The following is a 20,790-nucleotide window of genomic DNA, read 5'->3' as shown; positions in this document are numbered from 1 at the left end:
ACCGACGGCCGGTAACTCTCCCTTTCTACTCATCCTTGTCATCATTCTTCTGCTGGCAATCCGTGTCCTCGGTGCTCTATTCCCATCTCACGGTGCTCTTGTGAATTCAAGCAACCAAGTACGGCAGCTAAGATGAAGAGGGGGGTATGGACTCCAACTCTAGTGCTCTTGCTGCTGCAGTGCATGCGGAGATGGAGCTCTTTGTTTGAATGTTTGATTTATTTTTGTGTGAAACCAATTTACATAAGTAGGTAACTTTGAATTAACAACTAATGTATAACTGTTTACTATTAAATAATAATAATAATAATAGTCAACAGTCGTAATTAAGAATTGGTGAGTTGTAGATAAAATTAATTTTTTTAAATAATAATAATAATAATAGTCGACATATCGGTATCTCATATTTCTAGTCTATGGATAAGTCTTGACCACGATGAAGGGATATACGATATTTTAAGGTTATTCCTAAGATCCAAATCTTTCTTTGAAAGCTTTGTTAAAATAGACTACCCATTTCATCTTCCACGGCCAAATTGATCCTTGTCAAGTCTGCAAATTATCTGCTGATTCACCTCTGGATATTTTGTTCAATCCCTTTTGGCTTCCATCCAGCCAAAAAACAGATCTCACTTTTCAACTCTCCCCTCCCTCCCTTCTTGGTATAAAGTTGTTCTCGTTGCTAATGACTATATAATCTCTCCCCAAATTCTGAGAGAATGTTGGAGGACTCTATGGATAACAGCCAGATAAGGGTTAGCTTCATTCTGCAGGTGGATGGCTCATTTGTGTCATCTTCTTTTCCTGTAGGCTGTAGATTTCTTCTCAAAGCTGCGGATAGTGAGCGGCTGTAGCAAGGCATCAAAACCCTTCGATGGCAGAAACAATTGTCCTTCTGAAGAGACTTAAAAGCTGTCGAGTCTCTCCAACCACCTTGCATTGATAGCAACTCTGATTGCTTGGAGAAAGTCAACAGTATTGCTAAGGGAATCAATCTTATTCCTTGGTTCTAGATATCTTTTTCTTTTTTGATTCACTACATGTTCTAGGAATTTACCATGTTCCTAGAGCAGATAATTTTGTAGGCCATGCCTTTGGCCAATTATGCAAGATCGTAACTTTCCAGTTTTATGTTTTCTGGTGCTGATCTTCTTGCTGCTCAGTTACCTTTTGTTCCCAAAGTAATGGGTTCCGCAGCCAATCGAAAGAGAGAGAGAGAGACCGTATCTGTCCATATTCCCGAAAGTCCAAGCAAGCTTTGACTTCATTTCCTATTATCATCTCCACATATTAAGGTAATTTGTCTGGATCTCTGTCACGATTACACTGATAGCCGCTGGTATAATGAGAGAGAACATGAATTATGAGCGACTGGTGTTTGGCATTTAACCCCCCACAGATTCCAAAAGATGCAATCGTCCCTTTGTTTGTTTCCGAAACGAAGAAGACCATGGGATCATCTGACCTCACTTGGTAGAAGAAAAGCCACATCGACCATGACAGCTTGATACTTTAGAAAAGGGCTTAGACGACAGAACAACGGCTTCGCACAACTGTTGCTTCTCCTCCTATAAACTCTCGCGGCCTCTCTTCCTCAACATCCCACGCATGCTTCTTCCTTGTTAATTCCCAGCTTGCTTTAGAAGGGAAGGGAGGTTGCACAGGAGCGACCTCTCATGGCTTGCTCCCCTCTGGGGTTCGGCGAGAAGTACTACTCGCTGTCGAGCGACGGCCAGTGCGTGAGGCAGAGTAGCTTCTTCGGAGGCAAGCCAGTTCTCAATCAGGGCGTCGGCTACGGCGTCATCCTCGGTTTCGGGGCTTTCTTCGCCGTCTTCACTTCCTTGTTGGTACGCCTTTCTCTTCTTCTTCCCCCGTTGACAAAGAGGTGCCATAAGATAAGGTGTTAGTTTGAATGATTCCTACTTCGTGTGGTGTTTGTTTGTGCCTTAAGGTCCATGGAAGTGGGTCCAAATCGTTGATTTCTATGCGATTACTTGCTTTAGTTTCTCGCATTCTTCCATGAACAATAATTGAGTATAATGATTCCTCCTTCGTGAGGTGCAATGCAGATTGTAGAAGCCATCGGTTTTGATCTGTGGTACAAATCCTCACTCGAATCTACTACCTTCAGTAGATCACACCATGCGAAATCTGCAGTAGGAAGAATATTCACTAAGACCCAAGTATTTCCTTCGCATTAGAAAACAGAGAATAGGATCTGTTTCAAATTGGCTATAGGATTTTTATACGTTCACTGCTCATCTCCATTTGATAGCTTCATTCCATCTCATCTCATATCTTGACATCCAACTTGGAATCGACAATTGGCGGCGCATTTGGCCACATCCATCCTGTACTCCATCGCCGGGAAGTAGGCGTCTGTCAGTGTCTCAAGCACCACATAAAAATGTGATGGGTCCTTTGATGATGGCATACTTGCTGAGACTTTTCTCATAGATTCTTTGTAGCTTGAATTCATGAATCAACAACAGTCCACCAGTGTTATAAACCTCTTAAAGTTGATGGCATGATGCACTCAAAAACTATCGCCTTGGATATTATTTTCAGATTCAGGAGTTCATTAAAACTGGAAATTTTCATATAATATCCAGCAAAGGAGTGTGTGTGACACCTACCATGAATGAACACTTTTTCTTCATGCATCATTAACACATTTTGTGCTGAATAGGGTGCCTAAAGAACTGCTAATCACTGAAACTTGCCCTTTTGGGAGCGTTGACTAAGAGTTTTAACAGTTTTCTTTTCGAGAGTTGACTTTGGACTTGATATTTGCGTCCAGTTTTGGTGATGTATCTTTCAAACTTGTCATTCAATTCTTAAATAGCTATGCTCTGAGATAGTGACTGACAGTAAGGTGTTGGGAGGAACGTTCACATCCTATCTTGGTCAACTTCTGAAGCCTTCAACTTATAATGTTTGCTTGGCTTTGTTTTGACTTTTGAGGGACAAACTAGAACAGTGCTCTCTATTGATGCAACCACCGAAGTGAAGTCTTAGGTGCCTTCCATATATATCACATCGTTGTATTAAGATTGATTTATATGTCATTGTGACATCCGTCAATCACTAATTACATCCAAACGACTTGGGATGTAATTTTTGGGATGAAAAAGACCATACATCTCAAAGTTAGTTGATATTTGGATGAATTCTTAGGATGTAATTTTTTTTTTTTCTTGATGAGTATCTGTTTATTTTTCTTGGGATAAAAGTCATTCCAAAAAGAACAAATCAAAAATACTCTCACACTTTTATTTTAGATTGGCGCAATGAATCGATCAGAATGAACCGAATTACAATATTTTTGATAATATTATATTATTTTGATACAGAATAAAAAAATATCATTACTAAAGAATAAATATTAAAAATATAAACTAATTTATCATTAGGATTCTTAGAGCTAATGTTACAAGAATAAGAAGAAAATTCTAATAATTAGGATTTAATTTTTTTATAAATATCTTATTTATTTCTAGTTTTGATGAGAGAAAAGCAAGATGTGAGTAATATTTTGATGCTCGATGGTGAGAGAAAATATATAATTTTTTTGGAGTATATATTAAGGGATATGCAAAAGAAAAAATTTATGTTTGAATAACTCAAGGGTTGATTCCACTGAAAGAAAATTTATGCTTGAATGAGGATAATTTAAGATCTTGTAATTGATTTCATATAATGATGAATTTGATTTCATGAATGTAAGATAAGGATTTATCCAATCACATTAAATCTTATGTTAATTTTTTATTACATTATTTATTTATTGATCTCCGATGGATTTCTCTTTTAATTTTGGTTCCACTCTTCTCTCTTCCCAACATTACTTGTAAAATATGTAAAAACTTGAGATTTCTATGTTAATTATAGTATTTTTTTAGTAGAATTATAGAATTATTATGTTCTTGCCCCATATACTAAAATATTATTAAGCCTATACCAAGGAGAACTAAATATATTTTTTTATTAGTTTAAGAACAAAGACATAAAAAAAATGATTTGTGTGCTTTTGAATATGTTACAGTGTCTTTGGCATATTGATAAAAATAATATATGAATTATCATAATTGAACTAATTTGCTTTCTGAATCGGTTCATGTAATTGAACAATATAATGTAAAGGATGAGAGATGTCTACGTATTTTTGGAAAATAAAAAATGAGCATAGTCTAAATTAAGAGGTTTTTCCCGAGAATTAATAGTTTGCTGATTGTAACACCCTTGATTAGTTCCACGTCGAAAGTGGGTAAGATTAAGATTGACTTATAAGGATACGATGAGTGTATTACTATTAACTTCAGCTTAAACATTTTGGTCGGTGGTTTAGACCAAATGAAGTTGATAGACTAGTTAACCCATTAAACCCAGATTCATGATATTTGGTATCAGAACCTAGCATTTGAGTATGGTGAAATGGTTCAAATAGGAAAAAACTACTCGTAGACTATCCGGTTGATAGCTGTGTATGATCGATCATAGGCAACGTCAAAAGCAATAATATAGTGACGACCCAATTCGTTGACAAACCAAATTGATGCAACTCATGTTGCTTGGGTGGTCACGTTCCAACCCAACCTAAACTTTAGGTTGTTTTAGTAGATTGATTTGTATGAGAATGCAAGCGTTGGATTTAGGGTTAGACCAGGGAATAACAAATAGTGGTGTGGTGATAATAATTGCAATACCAACGATTGATGAAGCCATTTTATTGTTGTGTGTCAAGGTGTGGCTGGAGAAGCGGTATGTGGGATCCCGTCACACGTCCGAGTGGTTCAACACCGCCGGAAGAAATGTCAAGACCGGCCTCATCGCCAGCGTCATTGTGTCGCAGGTACTCCTAACTTACCGAGTTCAGTCCCCTTCTTTCTTCCTCCCCGCGCCTTACTGGAATTTGACATGGCAGTGGACATGGGCAGCGACCATCCTGCAGAGCTCCAACGTCGCCTGGGAGTACGGAGTCAGCGGCCCTTTCTGGTACGCCAGTGGTGCTACCATTCAGGTCAGTCATCTGCTCCCAAACCCCAGCCCTCACCAGGAGGGTCTCAGTGTTTCAGTGAAGATAAAAGGTTGCTCCTTTTTGTTCATGAATAGGTGCTCCTGTTTGGTGTCATGGCCATAGAGATCAAGAGAAAGGCACCCAGGGCTCACACCGTTTGCGAGATCGTCAGAGCACGGTATGCCGTAGAATCGACAGGTTCTTTTGATTAGGATATATTTTCTTGCGATTTTTTTTTTCGATGCGCGATTTTGCGACATGTTGATGCAGATGGGGAACTGCTGCGCATGTTGTGTTTCTGGTATTTTGCTTCATGACGAACATAATTGTGACTGCGATGCTGCTGCTCGGCGGCTCCGCGGTTGTCAATGCACTCACTGGTGTGAATATCTACGCCGCGAGCTTTCTGATCCCTCTCGGTGTTATTGTCTACACGCTAGCTGGAGGGTTAAAGGCAACCTTCTTGGCCAGCTACATACACTCAGTCATAGGTATGCAATCTGAAGTTTCCTTCTTTTATGAATTGGAACAATAAGTAGATGAGAATGAGTTTGATACGGACTAACAAAAAATTTAATATACAGCCTTCCTTCTTTTGGATGAATATTAGCTCTGCGTTACTCTCTGGTTATTGTCATAAAAACTGTAGCATTGTCTTTTTGGTCGTGAATCTCTCCTGTAATAAAATGTTACAGAGGAAATAGAAGGTCTATGTTGCCATGACCCTTGTAAAACTTTCCTTTCAATGAGATACAGATATCTTCATTGACCAATTTATCTTTTTGCCAATAGGGAGATGGGTGAATCCAAAATGAACATGCAAAAGTAAAAGGCAAGGATTATGATTAGTTACGGCCTGAAATATAGTGACCGTGCCTTAATTTTTCTTTGAGGCCTGAAAGTATAGTTGATTGGGTTAAAAATGTTTGTTCACAGGGATATTAATGTTTTGGTCTGCAAAGGAACGACACAGGGCCCGAGAATCATTTTAAGATTCCTGGAGTTTCAGACTATTTATCTCCCACTTGGATTCAGGTTTGTTCTGACAATGTTTTGTGCTAGGATTTATGATATTATAAGGTAGTTCCAATCGAGGAATTTGAGGGGAAATTATTCAAGATTAATTGGACATGCCAAAATGAGAACCAAAAAGAACATACTCTATTCAGAATAGAATTGTCAGGATTTCCACAAACAGTATAGAATAATTCTTTAGAAGCAATCAAAAAGAAATGTGACCTTGAATTGCTAGTGACGTCAGAAACTTTAATGTTGAAAAGGATCATGTAGCCGACCCCATGTAAGCTGTTACTTTGTTGTGCTTGGTTCATGTGCATAGAACTTAACCAAGAATGAAGTCGTTAGAGAGTAGGATATGTATGAACTAAGAGTATTAGTAGAAAAATCATTGTTAGTCAATGAGGAGAGCTTACCGGTCCACACAGCATATGGAACATAATGAGGAGCTGTAAGGGTTTCTGCAAACTTATTTCTTTACTACCAAAACTTAATGACTAAAAAATTTAGACTATAATAAGCAGTGCCAAAGGAGGAAGGTACCGTAATATGTACTGAATTAGAAGAAGACAAAGTTTTTTGTATTCAAGTCTTCCAAGTCAAATTTAATTTTCAATCAGTTGCCTCAACTACTGAATTTTCACAGAATGAACACATTACGTGAACTTGTCAAAGGTAATGTCCAAAAGGCATTTTGAAGTCAGGTTATCTTTAAGAGTACAATTATCAAGGATCACCAAAGGGTAAGAATAAGGGGCAAGATCACCATGGTATGAGATAGGAAGGAATAAATATCAGTAAATGTAAGATACTTCGAAGATAACAGTGGCTGAATAATGATATGGAGCCATCACCCTTCTTTGTCAACATGCATTTGAATTCAAAAACCAAGCCAACCTTGAGACCCGAGTAAGTAGATATAACTTAGGTTCTGATATTGAATTAATCTAAAATTAATAATTTAGTTTGGTGTATCACTTGGAAAGGAAAGGAAAGCAGAGGAGACAGCAGAAGATGGGGCTGGCACTGGTTTATGTCCTCCAGATAAGCTTTGTTCTAGTCCATAATCAGATTGGCCATATCTCCTTATGGACGCTCGCCGCCTGAACATCCATTTACCTTTTATTATATGTTTTATTTGTAGCAGTCTTTTAGCGTTGGGATTTCTTGTTTGATCCTTCTATCAGCAAATCAATGAAGTTCTTCCTTTGAAGAGCTAGGAGGCACTGTCATAAATAGACCCAAAAAAAGTCTACCATTGATAGATCCATCTTATATTACCAATTTTAAGTGTGTGTTTATTATTTCAATGTTTTATCTTCAATCTTGTTTAGTTTTCATAGTCTGAGACTCTGAATGCTGACAGATTAGAAAAGGATAAACAAGCAAAGAGGCATAGACCAGTATAAAAACTCATTCTTTTATCCATAAAATATCTACTTGATTTTCTTTATGCCATTGCACAGAGAATTGTATTTCAATTTTTTTTTCTCAACTGTAGAATTAGTTCCCTAGAGATTTACACTATAACTTCTAGATTTTATTTTTTCTCATCATCTTTCTTAATGAAAAGCTTAAATTTAGTTTATGTTAGTTTTCATGATTGGTTCTGATTGTCATTTTATCTGTCAAATCATGTCACAGAGGAAGTGTACCTAGAAGTTGGAAGTTTCCTATGTATAATTTGCCAATGATTTGTAGGAATCAAATGGGAGTGTGGTTCCATGCACTAAATTAATATTAAATTGTCTTTCTCTTGATGATATCAAAGGTTGTGACCATGGCCGATTTGTGTCTGGATGCATTAAGTCAAGCATAGCCATATTATATCGTCAGGCCTAAGATTTGGTTGCACCCGTCTACATGAGATGGGTTCTGGATAGGTTTCTGTTCATGTTACTTTACAAATGTATGATCATCAAAAATGAGAAATTTGAACATTAAATATTAGTTCATGCCTATATAGGCCTTTAGGCTGTTTTTTCTCTTTGGCAAATCTAGTATCTGCCTAGCACAAAAGCAGTCCGATCTTATTGCTACCTGACTGACATGTTTATATTGCTTCTCATTTTTATTTTATTCTTCCACAAGCTGATGTGTCTGAGATAATTTGTTCCCTTGTTATTGCACACACACCATCTTGATTTTGTCTCATAACAAGTATGATACTAGGGATGCGCAAAATTTTTTCTGACCTTTTTATCAACTTTGCATCGACAATTATCACAAGTTGATCAGGATCCTATATTCCTAGTCTTGTGGTATATCTAAATTCCAAGAATCTGAAAGTGTTTCTGATTGAGAATATTTCTGATATTTTATTTCTCTTTCTGCAATCTTACGTATCTGAATTTGTGATGTTGCTATCTTATCTTGATTTCCCTAACTTTCAGCTTCCTGCTACATGCAGTGCACGTCGTCTTGGTCATATTTGTTTATTTGGTATATACAGCAAGTAGTCATCTCGGCAGCCCAAAAGTCGTATACAACCACCTTATGAAGGTTGCTAGCAAATCAAGAGTATGTGATTATCCAATTTCACATACAGGTCAATCTTGTGGACCTGTAAGTGGGAACTATAAAGGAACTTACTTAACCATGTTAAGCTCAGGTGGCCTTGTTTTTGGAATTATCAACATTGTTGGAAACTTTGGAACCGTTTTTGTAGACAATGTAAGTTACATTTTCTAACATGTTGTTTGTTTCTGTACACATTCATCATAACCTTCACTTTTGAGTTGCTTTCCTTTTATCAATGCCCTTTAGATCTTTGTTCTCATTCTTATTTAGACTATGTCAGTGCTTAGAACTTTTCTTTTAATCCTCATTCTATAAAAAGTAAAAGAATATTAAAAAACAAATGCTTGGATAGAGATGTAATATGGGCTAAGGCAAGCTGACAGACATGGATTGGGGTGGCATGACACTCCACTGACCAGGCCAAGAAACCAAATCTGGTCTAAATTTGGCATGCAGCCCAAGGCCATGTTGGACTACATAAGGTGGACCCTTGTTTTTCTGAAAATTAAAATAGGTTAAAAAATTTACATAAAAATTCAAAAATATAAATAAAAACAAAAAATATTTATTATCTTTAATATTATGTCTTTATTCGACATCCATCTAATCTTTAAGATAGATGGATACTTCTAATGTATTTTCTCTCATTTTTCTACCATTTTTCATTAATGACTCTGCTTACACTAAAGGCTGCTTCTGAGTGTTTGAAGGGCTAAGAATACCATGAACCACGGTAAAATGAATATAAATGTGCGTTTGTGTCTTTTACCATGCTAAAATATCAAAATTTTCTACTTGTAAGGACTTCATACACTTCTAATATCACTTTCTAAATAAAATTTTAATTAATTATAATTGTTTATCATGTTTTTCCTTTTATCAATTAGATTCCAAATATTTCTTCTTCCCTTATACTAATACCATTAGTAGATGGAAGCAAAGAAATGCTAGAAACCATATAAAGATTCATGACCTATAGATTTCAAGCAAATAATTCAGGATCTACTGTTTTATTTCCTATATCAAAACCTTTTTATCATTAAACTGATATATTAAAATGTTTGGCACTTCTTGTTTCTATGTAGGATTTTAAAATGCAGGTAAAAGAATATAAAGGAGACTTCACTTGATAGAGTTATTTATATATATATATATATATATATATATATATAAGAGAAATATCGACTCAATTGTTTTCTCAAAATATTTGTCCATTGCATCAATTATCTTAGAAAACAATTAGAAATCTAATAAAGTTTTGACATACTGTCAATGAAGTGCAATCGTAAGTGACAAAAAATATAATGTCAAAACATAAAAATAAATTTAGCAATGGAAATATTAACAAAACAACATCCAATCACATCTATCAAGGGTTTTTTTGTACATAACCTACAAGAGATGCAGAAATCACATCTTCGTTATCTATGACATTTCCTAACATGTCATGACCAACTGGTTAATAAGATGTTACTGCACCTTTTCTGTTTATCACTATTAAACAGGTTGCTGGTGAAAAAATAGATATGACTGTCCTGTTGCTATCTGTGACAGTTCAATGGCTTGTTATTATCTACTTTCCAATTTGGAAATTTTTTTCTATTTTTATTTGGTAGATTGTTTAGCTTGATTGACATCATTGACAATTTAGCTACTTGGTTTATTAGTCAAAATATGAAAGATATCTTGAAAGTCCTCATATTTTTCTGTGCTTCAGGGATATTGGATGAGTGCCATAGCTGCAAGACCATCATCTACCCACAAGGGATATTTGTTGGGTGGGCTTGTTTGGTTTGCTGTACCATTCTCTTTGGCAACATCATTGGGATTAGGTGCACTGGCTCTTGATCTTCCATTAACAGCAACTGAAGCTGCGAAAGGCCTTGTTCCTCCTGCTACAGCAACTGCCTTAATGGGAAAATCAGGATCAGTCCTCCTACTCACAATGCTCTTTATGTAAGTTCTAAGCTCCCTTTTAGTTTGATCTTCTACTTTCATAGGTTTGCAAGTGAATGCAGGCACTTAGTTCTCTAGTTCTTTCCTAATGGGCAACAGATATCTTGATTTTTGTGCAAGTCGGTGGCATGTCAACAAATTGCAGTTATATTGACAAATCTGTGTGGATGTTATAGCTTAATGTGTTATGCTTACATGAAAAATATCATCGCAGCCCAAAAAGCAGCGATAGACCAAGTTACTTGTTTAACTATTTTACTTATAATATTATATGGTTTATATTATTTCGTAGGAAAAAACCTTAAAGATAAAATTTGGTTAGCTTCTAAATTTTATTTAATCTAAAGAAATTTAATACATATAATTGAAAAAATTCACATATGTTAGCATAAATCAGATTAGTAGTTAAGACCAAGGATCGTTGTTTTGGGTGCCAAACCCGTTTTGGCAATCTGTCGAACTAGTACATTTTGGTTAGTACTAGTGTATCGACACATAGTACACTGCTATGTATTGGTGTTTTGGAGAGGAAGACAAATAAAGGAGAAGAGAAAGGGGTGATGGAGGAATAGAGGAGCAAGGAGGAGCAAGGACGAAGGAAAAAAGAAAAAGAGAAAGAGGAGAAGGAAGAAGAAGAAAGAAGAAGTGGAGGAGAAGAGGTAGGAGCATAACTGGGAAGAAGAAGGAACACGGGGCAACAATGTTGGTAGCGGCATCAACCAGTATGACCAAGGATTCGCGAAGCAGTAGCATCGAGAAGCGGTGGTGGCGGTACGGCATCGAGAAATGGTGGTGGTTGTAGCGGCGTCGGGAAGCAATGATGGTGGTAGCGACGACGTTGGGAAGCAGTGGCGGCGATAATGACATCACGAAACAGGTGTAGTGGCAGCAACGTGCAAGAAGAGGGCTCACGTTCGTGAGCTTTAATTTTTTTTTTCTTTTTTTAGTGCTGAGTTGGATGGACCCCATCGTTTTTTTTTATTTTTTTTTTATTTTGACCATGATGCTCGAAACAGGGATGGTCTGTGTACCAACCCACACCCAAACCAGTATGTACCTTAAACCACCCGCCACCCCCCACCCCCACCCTGCACCCCCCACTGTTTCCCATTTTGGATAGTACAGTAGTCCTTGGTTAAGACATTAGAATTTTTCGGTGCACAAAAATCCGAGGCTTCACAATAATGCATTTTATTTATAGGTAAACTAAATTGAGAAAAGTTATGGAGGGTAAGGATTAATATCAAAAGAAGGATTTATGTTCAAAAAGCATACACAGTTCTTATGTGACATCGAGCACTAGAAAACAGATGAATGGTATACTTTGGTTGAAAATTCAAGTTACAGATTGCTGTACTTATGTCTGACATGTCTTACATAACATTTGAAACCTTCTATGAGAAAAAGTTGATCTAAAATGTATTTTCTTTGAATATTCAGCACCAAAGAACATCTAAGAACATAAGGTAATTGGGAGAATGAGAAAATGATGGATAATGTGTCTAGGATAAGGGTATCAGCTTCAGCAAAATAAGATCTAAAGGTGGATAATGAAGTGAGATGTTATGTTTATTGAATTTGACATTTCTGTTGGCATTAGGAGGGCTCAAAGTTCTAAGCCTTGTTTAGAAATATGGAATGCAACAGAGATTTTAGTTAATGAAACTATCAGGGACAAGTATTAATGTCGCAAGTACTCATTACAGATACTTCTGTTTATGTTCAACTCTAATCTTAGATCTACCAATCCGAATCAATCTGTACTTATAATTTTGAAACATCAACTTGATATTACATTGTGTTCAACAGAACTAGTAAGTAATTATGCATCTTATATCAAGGTGATAGTTGAGTTATTTTGAATCAGTTGTCAATACCTAATCTAATTTCAGGAGAAGTTGTTATTTCAAGTGATATAGGGCTGAGTAGGAACATCCCCTATTTGAGATGATCAAATTCCTATTTCTTTTGGTAGGAATAAAAAGGTGATATAAAAGTTATTGGATAAAAATGTCTGTACCGTGTCTTAGAGCCTCCTATTGACAAAAGTAAGTGAGCAAACTCACAGACTGACTGTTATGACAGAACTTCATTTTGGATCTGAGTGAGATAGATTGTGCAAACCCACAAACTCAGTGATTCTTTTAGAATCTTTTGCAATTTATTAACTGATCTGGATGTCCTTTGCAAATTGTAGTTAATTTGTATTGAATATCACTTGATTCAGACAGATTTTTTTAGAAAATTGGAGCATAATGTATTCTACATGGTAAATGATCTTATCCACTCTTATAAACCTCTAATTGTGTGGAATAATATGAATGGATCAGTTATAAGACCATGTACATAGTGTTAGTTTGTAATAAGTTTTATTGTTCAAATTATCCTCTATTCTTTATCAGTTTCACAGACATGATTGGTATTATCACTAACCGTAATGATCATACTCAAATTGTTACCCTATGTTTTTTTTTGGAAAAGAAAGAAAGCTAAATTGATTTAAGTATCAAGAACAACAAGGTGAGCTGGGCAGTCAGCCGCAGGATACAAGAAATGGGAACCTTGGGATCTCCTGAAGTTTGCCAAGGGATGTAGCAGAAATGGGAACTCCTGAATGGCTAACAAAATTACTAACAAAATGGGAACCTTGGGACCTCCTGAATGGCTAACAAAATTACTAGCCCTAGGGATGTAGCAGATGTCTACAACCTTGAGCTTGGCAAGAAGAGGAAAAATATCTTGAAATAGGTTCCGCAAATACCAGGGAATTGGTGAAATTGCCCTAACAATTGTTACCCTATGTGTTAAAGGTAATTAAAATTAACAAAAAATAGCTTTTAAGTGAGTGATTGACCTGACTTAGATATTTATGTCATAAGCAACCCTGAGTTTGCATTGTATAAGATATTACGAGCATATTGGAGTTTCTAATAAATGGACATTGCCAATTATTTGTTGCAGGGCTGTGACTTCTGCTGGCTCAGCGGAACTAGTGGCGGTTTCTTCTTTGTGCACATATGATATTTACCGGACATACATAAATCCTGATGCAACTGGGAAGCAGATACTCAAAGTCTCCAGAGGGGTTGTCCTTGGTTTTGGATGTTTCATGGGTGTTTTAGCTGTAATCTTGAACAAGGTTGGAGTTTCTCTTGGATGGATGTATCTTGCAATGGGAGTAATTATAGGCTCAGCAGTGATGCCTATAGCTTTGATGCTTCTATGGAGAAAGGCAAACGCACTTGGTGCTATTCTTGGAACAGTCATTGGTTGCATCCTAGGAATAATTACGTGGTTAGCAGTGACAAGCATAGAATATGGCCGTGTTAATCTTGAGACTACTGGTCGGAACGCTCCCATGCTCGCTGGCAACCTAGTAGCTATATTGACTGGAGGATTTATTCATGTTGTGTGTAGCATCTTGTGGCCCCAGAAATATGACTGGGGAACTACCAAAGAAATAACATTGGTTGAGCAGGTACAGAGTGATTTGCCAGATGAAGAGTTTAAGGAGGAAAAGCTTTTGAGAGCTAAGGGTTGGATTGTGAAGTGGGGCATAGTTTTCACAGCTATCATCGTGATCATTTGGCCGATGCTTTCACTTCCAGCAGGTAAGAATATCTGTATCTCCATCTTTACTTCTTGGTAAGCTAAAATTACAGAGAGTCGAGGATAATATTTTTTGACTTTGCTAAGTTGTAACTTCTAAGGTAAATTTTAGTTACCAGCATATTGATTCAGACCTATAGCAATACCTTTAAAAATTGAGACACTTCCTTTCCTTCAACATTGTATACAAGTTTAGAATAGACTCAACATTACTTTTAATCTGGTAGCACATGTTACAGAATTTTCTTTTTGGTTTCATCAACTCAAACTGGCATATGAAATTATGGGTCTGACTCGTCATGTTGGCCGAGTTCTGCGGTAGTACCTTATTAGCATTATACATGTACTTTTCTCACTGTCTAGTAATGCAAAATCAATTTCCGATCTCTCTTAGATTTCTTTCTTGCAAGCGCTGCAGTCCTTTGACAATCTTACCAAGTGACAGTGCCAATGACACAAAAAAGGCAGTCTATATCTAAAGACATCATGGTTGGAAAAAATTATCCTCAATGTTGAAGAACTTATATGATTTCACTATATCTGTTAATTTCATTTTATTTTCATGCAGGAAAATTCAGTTTGGGCTACTTCACGTTTTGGGCAGTGGTTGCCATTGCATGGGGTACCATTGCCTCTGTAGTAATCATTATCTTACCTTTAACAGAAAGCTGGGGAACAATTGTACGTGTCTTGAATGGCATGTTAACCAATGACGCCATGATGCAGAAGGTAGACGAAATGAATTCCCGACTGCGCGCCATCATGGTGACGATGCCAGAAGCTGAGAGATACTACTTGCTGGAAAAAGAGAAGACCAAGAAACTTGACGGTTAGGAATCAGTTTGTGTGGTTCCGCTGCAGTAAAAGTTCACCAAACGATCCAACCTTTGTGGATCGTTTATGGTCGAATTAGTTGAAGCTCTGTGGCTGTGTGTTTGTTCCGCATGTCTTTGTGCTGTTTGAAGTGGTGTTGAAGATTTGGTATGTTCGCGTGCATGTCCCTAGTAGTGTTAAAGATTTGTGTTGATCTACAATGTTCTGACTAATAGAAATGAATATTTTCATGTAACAAACATTTTGGATACGTCTGACTCTTATAAATGCTGTGAATGATCAGTTGGAATCTTGGACTTCATAGGTCGAGTTAGAATTTGAGAATGACCAAGTCTTTTCTTCAGGTGTAGCCGAAGTTAATTGTGAGGATTCGTTGTGGTAAGCACTCTCGATTAAGTTCTTCTTTTGCAATTAACTTACTGAGCTATCATGCACAATTTTTGAACAGATACATCCACGATTAAAACATAACTTATTTGATAGATGAAGATGTGAATACACGGGGAAAGAAAGAAATACTGATGTAGTTCAGAAGATAATTGATCAATGCATCACTAGAAGATGGCACTCGGACAGGAGGAGTCTACGCAGCTGCAGCAGCCTCTTCTAGCAACTGCTTGACCTTAGTGATGTAGTCGCTCATGGCGTCCTCCTTTGATTTGCCTGCAAGTGATAAACCTAAGTAAGAAAGAAGCTAGGCATTTGAACAGGGAGTGAAAGATTCACAGTAGCTTCTGAAACCTTCAACAGCCTTCCAAGCGTCCCACTTTGCTCTGTCCCTCTGATTGAACACACCCGGGCGACCTGCAAAACATAGGGCTCAAGTATGGACCGATTTTTGAAACCAACGCGCACCTGGGTGAACTCTATCAAGTAAAGAACATCTATTGGAACAAAAGGTTGTAGTAAGTCATGTATTGACAGCAAAAGTAATAGCATTCAAAACTCAGAATGCATGCACTAATGAGGCTCAGTGCCCTGTATACCCAAGAAACAAGATGTCTAAACTGCATAAATTTCATTAACCGTTCATTATATGTCCTAATGAAGGGGAAAAACATAATTTTATTATGCAAGTCCTTTTCCTTTACATTGAGTAAAAGAGTGAAAATTTTTAACTTGAAAAAACACAGCCTAAAACGAAATGAAAATTTTTAACATGTAAAACAGTGAAACATGAAAATATTTGACTTGAAGAAAACACAGCCTAAAATAACAATTTCCAGATAGAGATCAAATCTGCATATTGATAGGATATTAGCCTCTCATCAAGGATCTTCTCTTCCAGGGAAGAAGATATTCTCAAAGGGAGGAATAAATAGTGAAGGTATTTTCATATGGAGATGAAGTTTTTGTACATGACTTGATTGTGCTATACAAGGATAGCATGTCAGATCAAATATTTTTTCAGACATGATGAGAAAGAAAATGAGACAGTCAAGAAGAGAATGACACAAATACAAAGAAATCAGGAAGTTGGTATTCATAGGATTGCACAGCATCACTTGATACCTACAAAACTACAGTTGAAAATATTACAAACACAAATTATAATGGTAGATTTATCTGTAACAATGAAAAGATTGGACAATTTGTCAGGTGGCCTGGTTTATAAGATTTGTCGCTTCAGAAAAATCACTTAATGCCTAGCAACATTAAAATAGCAAAATGTAGGAAGGTAAACATAAAGTAACAAGTATGTGGAAGAGTTATCTTATGTAATAGTACAAAACTGACAAGTAAATTTTTTAACAATTTTAGCTTCACTCATGGTACTAATAAGGAGGCCTACAAGCACAGACATGTTATGGACATGTGCACAGATAGGAAACGGTGGTCAGAAGGGGTGAAAGAATTCCTGTTAGTAATATATACTCAAAAGAGCTACATCAGATAGTGAAATAATCACTCATACTAATAAGGAGATCGACAAATTGTACGAGCATGTGGCTGATCCCAAATAAATTCTATTAGAAGAGGTCACCAATCGTGGTAGTCAAAAAAGGTAAAATAAATAATGTTAATGATATATACTCAGATATAAAACCTAGATGCGGTAGTTAGAAGAGATGAGAAATAAATTCCTGGTAGATGAGAAGTAGAAGAAGACCTTAAAAAACTCTTTAACAGAAACCATAAAAAAATTCAAATACTCTTAACTTGACTAAATATATGGCTCTTTACGAATCTCAACGGCAACAAAAGATTTATGTAGCCAATCTCAAATAATTGAGACTCCATTGCTAAATCTATATATGACTGAGCAGCCTGATTAATTGACAGATAGGATCTTTGATAAAAAAAATATTAGAAAAGATAAAGCACAAGAAAACTGCAAAAGTGGCAATGAATATAGGCAAAATGCTGTTCAGCATTGTCTCCTTGAGGTTAAACAGTGGGTAATACCATGCAAGTATTTGGAGTGTCTTGGGTCACCAGGGCTTAGGCAGGTTCAGGCCCAAATATAGGTATCATAGGGATCGGATAATTTCGATGCATGTTATACCCAAGAGATTGAAGGAAAAAAAGCATCATGCAATTTCATATTTTGCCACTGCCAAGCATGACCAGGTAAACACAGTTCAGAGGATTTGAAACATAGCCCAAAGCAGGAAATGGTAAAGGAAGCAGCTTGATGGGATAAATGTAAAGTATGACATGAAAACATGAACAAACATAAAGGATGCCGTCTCAATGTTTAGTCTATATCATCCATTTTGGTTTAGGATAAAGGTATGCCTTATGAATGATTATAGCAATCCTGCACCGGTGCCTAATTTTGGAAATAACAGAAGAGAATTTTTCTCAAATAATGATATTGCAATCAAGACTGACGTGGTATGGCCGCTATATTTTCTAGGGTTAAGAGCAGATGAAAGGTTGCACCTGCAATATCTGTCAGAATTCAGATCATCATCTACCAACTTCATATTTGACATTGCAAACACATAAAGCTGATGCTAAAATAACATAGAAGGAAATCTGTACATACTAGTATTAACTGGTCCAACAGTTGCTTGCTTGTAGAGACCGTAGAGAATCAGCTTATTCTCATTGGTCGTATTTTCAGGCAAGGTCTTTGCTTTCTCGGCATATTCTTCAAACTCCTCCTGCAACATGATGATAATTGCAGAAAGTGTTCATGATTACTATGACCACTTAAACATTAATGATAATAATTGAATGTTTATTCGATACACGCAAAAATATTGAGAACCAAAAAAAGAGAAAACAGAAAAACACAAATAATATTTTCAGAGGAAGCATATGCCAAGAAATCAATAGGTAGTAGTGACATGACAACCGTGCAAAGAGATCAGAAACAAACAACATTGTTAAGACCGATTTCTTGCCCCATCCGAGAAGGATAAAAAAAACAACATCTCTTCCATCCAACACAATCCGTACTCCCACACACACACAGAGCAATTTATTGAACAGATCGTGGGAGGATAGAATCAGAAGATCTACTAAAGAATCAGCAGAAAATAGACCCACCAAATATTCAAGCGACCCAAAAACCAAATCTGATCTACGCCAGCAACAAAAGTCCGATCAGAACATACACTACCATAGCTGAAAGCAGACTGATCTCAACAAGATGCGAACTATCAAAGCAGATTGGGTAGGAATCTACACATGGATCCGAAAAAACAAAACGCTAGGATATTTCCCGCACCTTCAAACCCATCGATCGGCCGCGCCACTTCCTCTTCTCTGCTTAGGCTTCAGTCGTTTTATGTTCGTTTGGGAGCGAGTCCGCACATTTTATAGTCGCACAAAACAGCCGTGCTTTGGTTTCTCCGAAGCTGTGAGCTTTGATACACGCAACAGCATCTATAATCAGAGGGAGTTGGGGCGGTTGGCTGTTAATGTCAGTGATGGGCGCGTCAAGTCACCGTCTAATCTGCCAATTAGCACTGGCGGTTGGAGTGAGCCGTGTACATTTAAGTTGCATGATGGAGATAACATGACGTGGTTCAACGCAATCTCATGCGTTCGATCTTTATCGTGTGGTTTATGAGTTGTTCTTCAGCCTCGTTGACAGACACATCAAAGGACACGCCAACGCATATGCCCGTACACTGACATTTACGAAGAGTTATGGAATGAGTTGGGATTTCACAAACACAAATGACCGACATCTTGTTCTCTTTCCTGAATGAGCGACATAAGTTATATTGATTCGACTTTGATACCGTACCTAAATATTAAGTCGATTTTGATATCATGATATTAATTGACTTATAATTTCATTTGATCTAATCATTAATCAAAATATTTAAGTTAAAATTATCATAATATACTCATCAAATCTTTATAAATTAATCTTAATCTTTATTCATTTTCGATGTAAAACTAATTATAAATATTACAATCGTAAATAGTGATGTTATAACCATAATCTTGAATATAATGATTCGATAATTATCAAAAGTTTTAAGCTAATCGTGCCCAATAGTTTGACTGTGATACAAGTTCGAAAAAATCTCACTGTTATCTTCCATAATTCAAGGTCATTTAAGTAATACCAATAATAATAATAATAACATTATATTATTCAATCATAAACAAAGATTTGAGTATGATATTTATTTATTTTTCATAAAACAGAAAAGTGAATAAGATGAATGTACTTCAAAATATCTGTTTGGATATATAATGCATCTCAAGTTATACATCTTTATCTATCTATTCCAACATCCAAATTTTAGTCAGCAGTAAATCTGTTGTTTTATTGGTGCAAAGAAAGAGAGGAGTAATTTTAACGATATTTCGAATCTACCTTTACTAAATAACTACAACGAAAATTCAATATATTATGTGTTTATCATAAATTATTTATACTATTATAGTTCAATATATGACCACTTATTCATATTAATCTTTTACTTTTTCTTTTATGTCACGTATCATATAATAAGTTTCTCTTTTCCTTTGCAATACTTATATTATCAAGAAAATAAAATATTATTAAATATTAAAATTGACTGTTGTTTCCTATTATGTAAAAAATGTTATTTTTAAAAATTATAGTATTCGGTATAAAAAATTTCATTTTATTAAAACCTTAATGGAATATAATCCTATTGAAAGAAAAACTATAGTCACTTGGATTAGCATTTGAAAGTTTGAATATGAATTACTCTCAAATTATTTATCTCACACTTTGTCTATCAAGAAACCAAATAAAAACTATAAAGAGGATGCCAGTGATATTTAAATCATGAAAAAAAAATTATATTCCTAACATATAAGTTTGAGTATATATTATGTTCGATCAAGGTGTCTAAAAATCTAAAGGAGATGGACATCAATGAATATATATAATCTGAGCAACTACTATAAATACAAAATTAAATAATGACTACGATATAAAGCTGATCAAAATAAAAAGGATGATCAAAATCGTTATACCAACAAAGGACGTAGTTGAAGCTAATGCTAGTTTAAAGAATGTGATGTGGAAGATGACTATAAGGTCATCGTCATGCTATTAAATCGTATTATAATTACAATGCTTATGGTCATTCTCCTATCCAAGAACATATAAATTATATTGACTAAAAAGAAAATATTCCATGGGCTTACGACACAATAAATTTTGTTTTTTGATAGTACATAGCACTTCAATATTGAATCATTTATTATAAAAATAAAATTTGGAGATGATTTTATAATTAATATTAAAGACAAGGTTAAAATACCTAGTTTTACATATATATCGTTAATGTTATTTTATATGTCTAAATTTAAAAGTAATATATTGAGCATGGAACAGTCGGTGAAAAAATATTATGAAATTAATCTGGGAAATAATCTTTGTAAAATTAAGG

The 20,790-nt window shown here is 35.9% G+C and overlaps 2 protein-coding genes across 2 annotated transcripts; one reads left to right on the top strand and one right to left on the bottom strand.

The window, feature by feature from the left end:
• The first annotated feature begins 1,422 nt into the window (after window positions 1-1,422).
• Window positions 1,423-15,254, top strand: LOC135610219 (urea-proton symporter DUR3-like). The gene is made up of 9 exons (XM_065104446.1): window positions 1,423-1,847; window positions 4,745-4,852; window positions 4,925-5,020; window positions 5,113-5,195; window positions 5,288-5,508; window positions 8,445-8,707; window positions 10,272-10,510; window positions 13,472-14,121; window positions 14,688-15,254. Exons 1-9 carry the CDS (start codon window positions 1,677-1,679, stop codon window positions 14,951-14,953), a joined length of 2,097 nt encoding a protein of 698 aa, XP_064960518.1. The 5' UTR covers window positions 1,423-1,676; the 3' UTR covers window positions 14,954-15,254.
• A 159-nt stretch (window positions 15,255-15,413) lies between these two features.
• On the bottom strand, window positions 15,414-18,784 carry LOC103982003 (acyl-CoA-binding protein). Its single transcript, XM_009398790.3, has 4 exons — window positions 18,633-18,784; window positions 17,946-18,063; window positions 15,695-15,757; window positions 15,414-15,616 (listed from the first exon to the last, which is right to left on the bottom strand). Exons 1-4 carry the CDS (start codon window positions 18,642-18,644, stop codon window positions 15,537-15,539), a joined length of 273 nt encoding a protein of 90 aa, XP_009397065.2. The 5' UTR covers window positions 18,645-18,784; the 3' UTR covers window positions 15,414-15,536.
• Window positions 18,785-20,790: the final 2,006 nt, after the last annotated feature.

The sequence above is a fragment of the Musa acuminata genome, chromosome BXJ2-4 (genome assembly GCF_036884655.1).
Source record: "Musa acuminata AAA Group cultivar baxijiao chromosome BXJ2-4, Cavendish_Baxijiao_AAA, whole genome shotgun sequence".
Taxonomy (NCBI): Eukaryota; Viridiplantae; Streptophyta; class Magnoliopsida; order Zingiberales; family Musaceae; genus Musa; species Musa acuminata.
Note: the sequence above shows the minus strand (reverse complement) of the source record. Positions and strands in the feature narration are given on the sequence as shown.

Coding starts and splice junctions, on each gene's coding strand:
- LOC135610219 (XM_065104446.1), top strand. CDS start 1,677: ATGGCTTGCTCCCCTCTGGGGTTCGGCGAGAAGTACTACTCGCTGTCG. Junction 5,021..5,112: donor CCAGTGGTGCTACCATTCAG/GTCAGTCATCTG, acceptor GTTCATGAATAG/GTGCTCCTGTTTGGTGTCAT. Junction 5,509..8,444: donor CTACATACACTCAGTCATAG/GTATGCAATCTG, acceptor TGCTACATGCAG/TGCACGTCGTCTTGGTCATA.
- LOC103982003 (XM_009398790.3), bottom strand. Junction 15,758..17,945: donor TGTTGGACCAGTTAATACTA/GTATGTACAGAT, acceptor TATGTTTTGCAG/GTCGCCCGGGTGTGTTCAAT. Junction 15,617..15,694: donor CGCTTGGAAGGCTGTTGAAG/GTTTCAGAAGCT, acceptor TATCACTTGCAG/GCAAATCAAAGGAGGACGCC.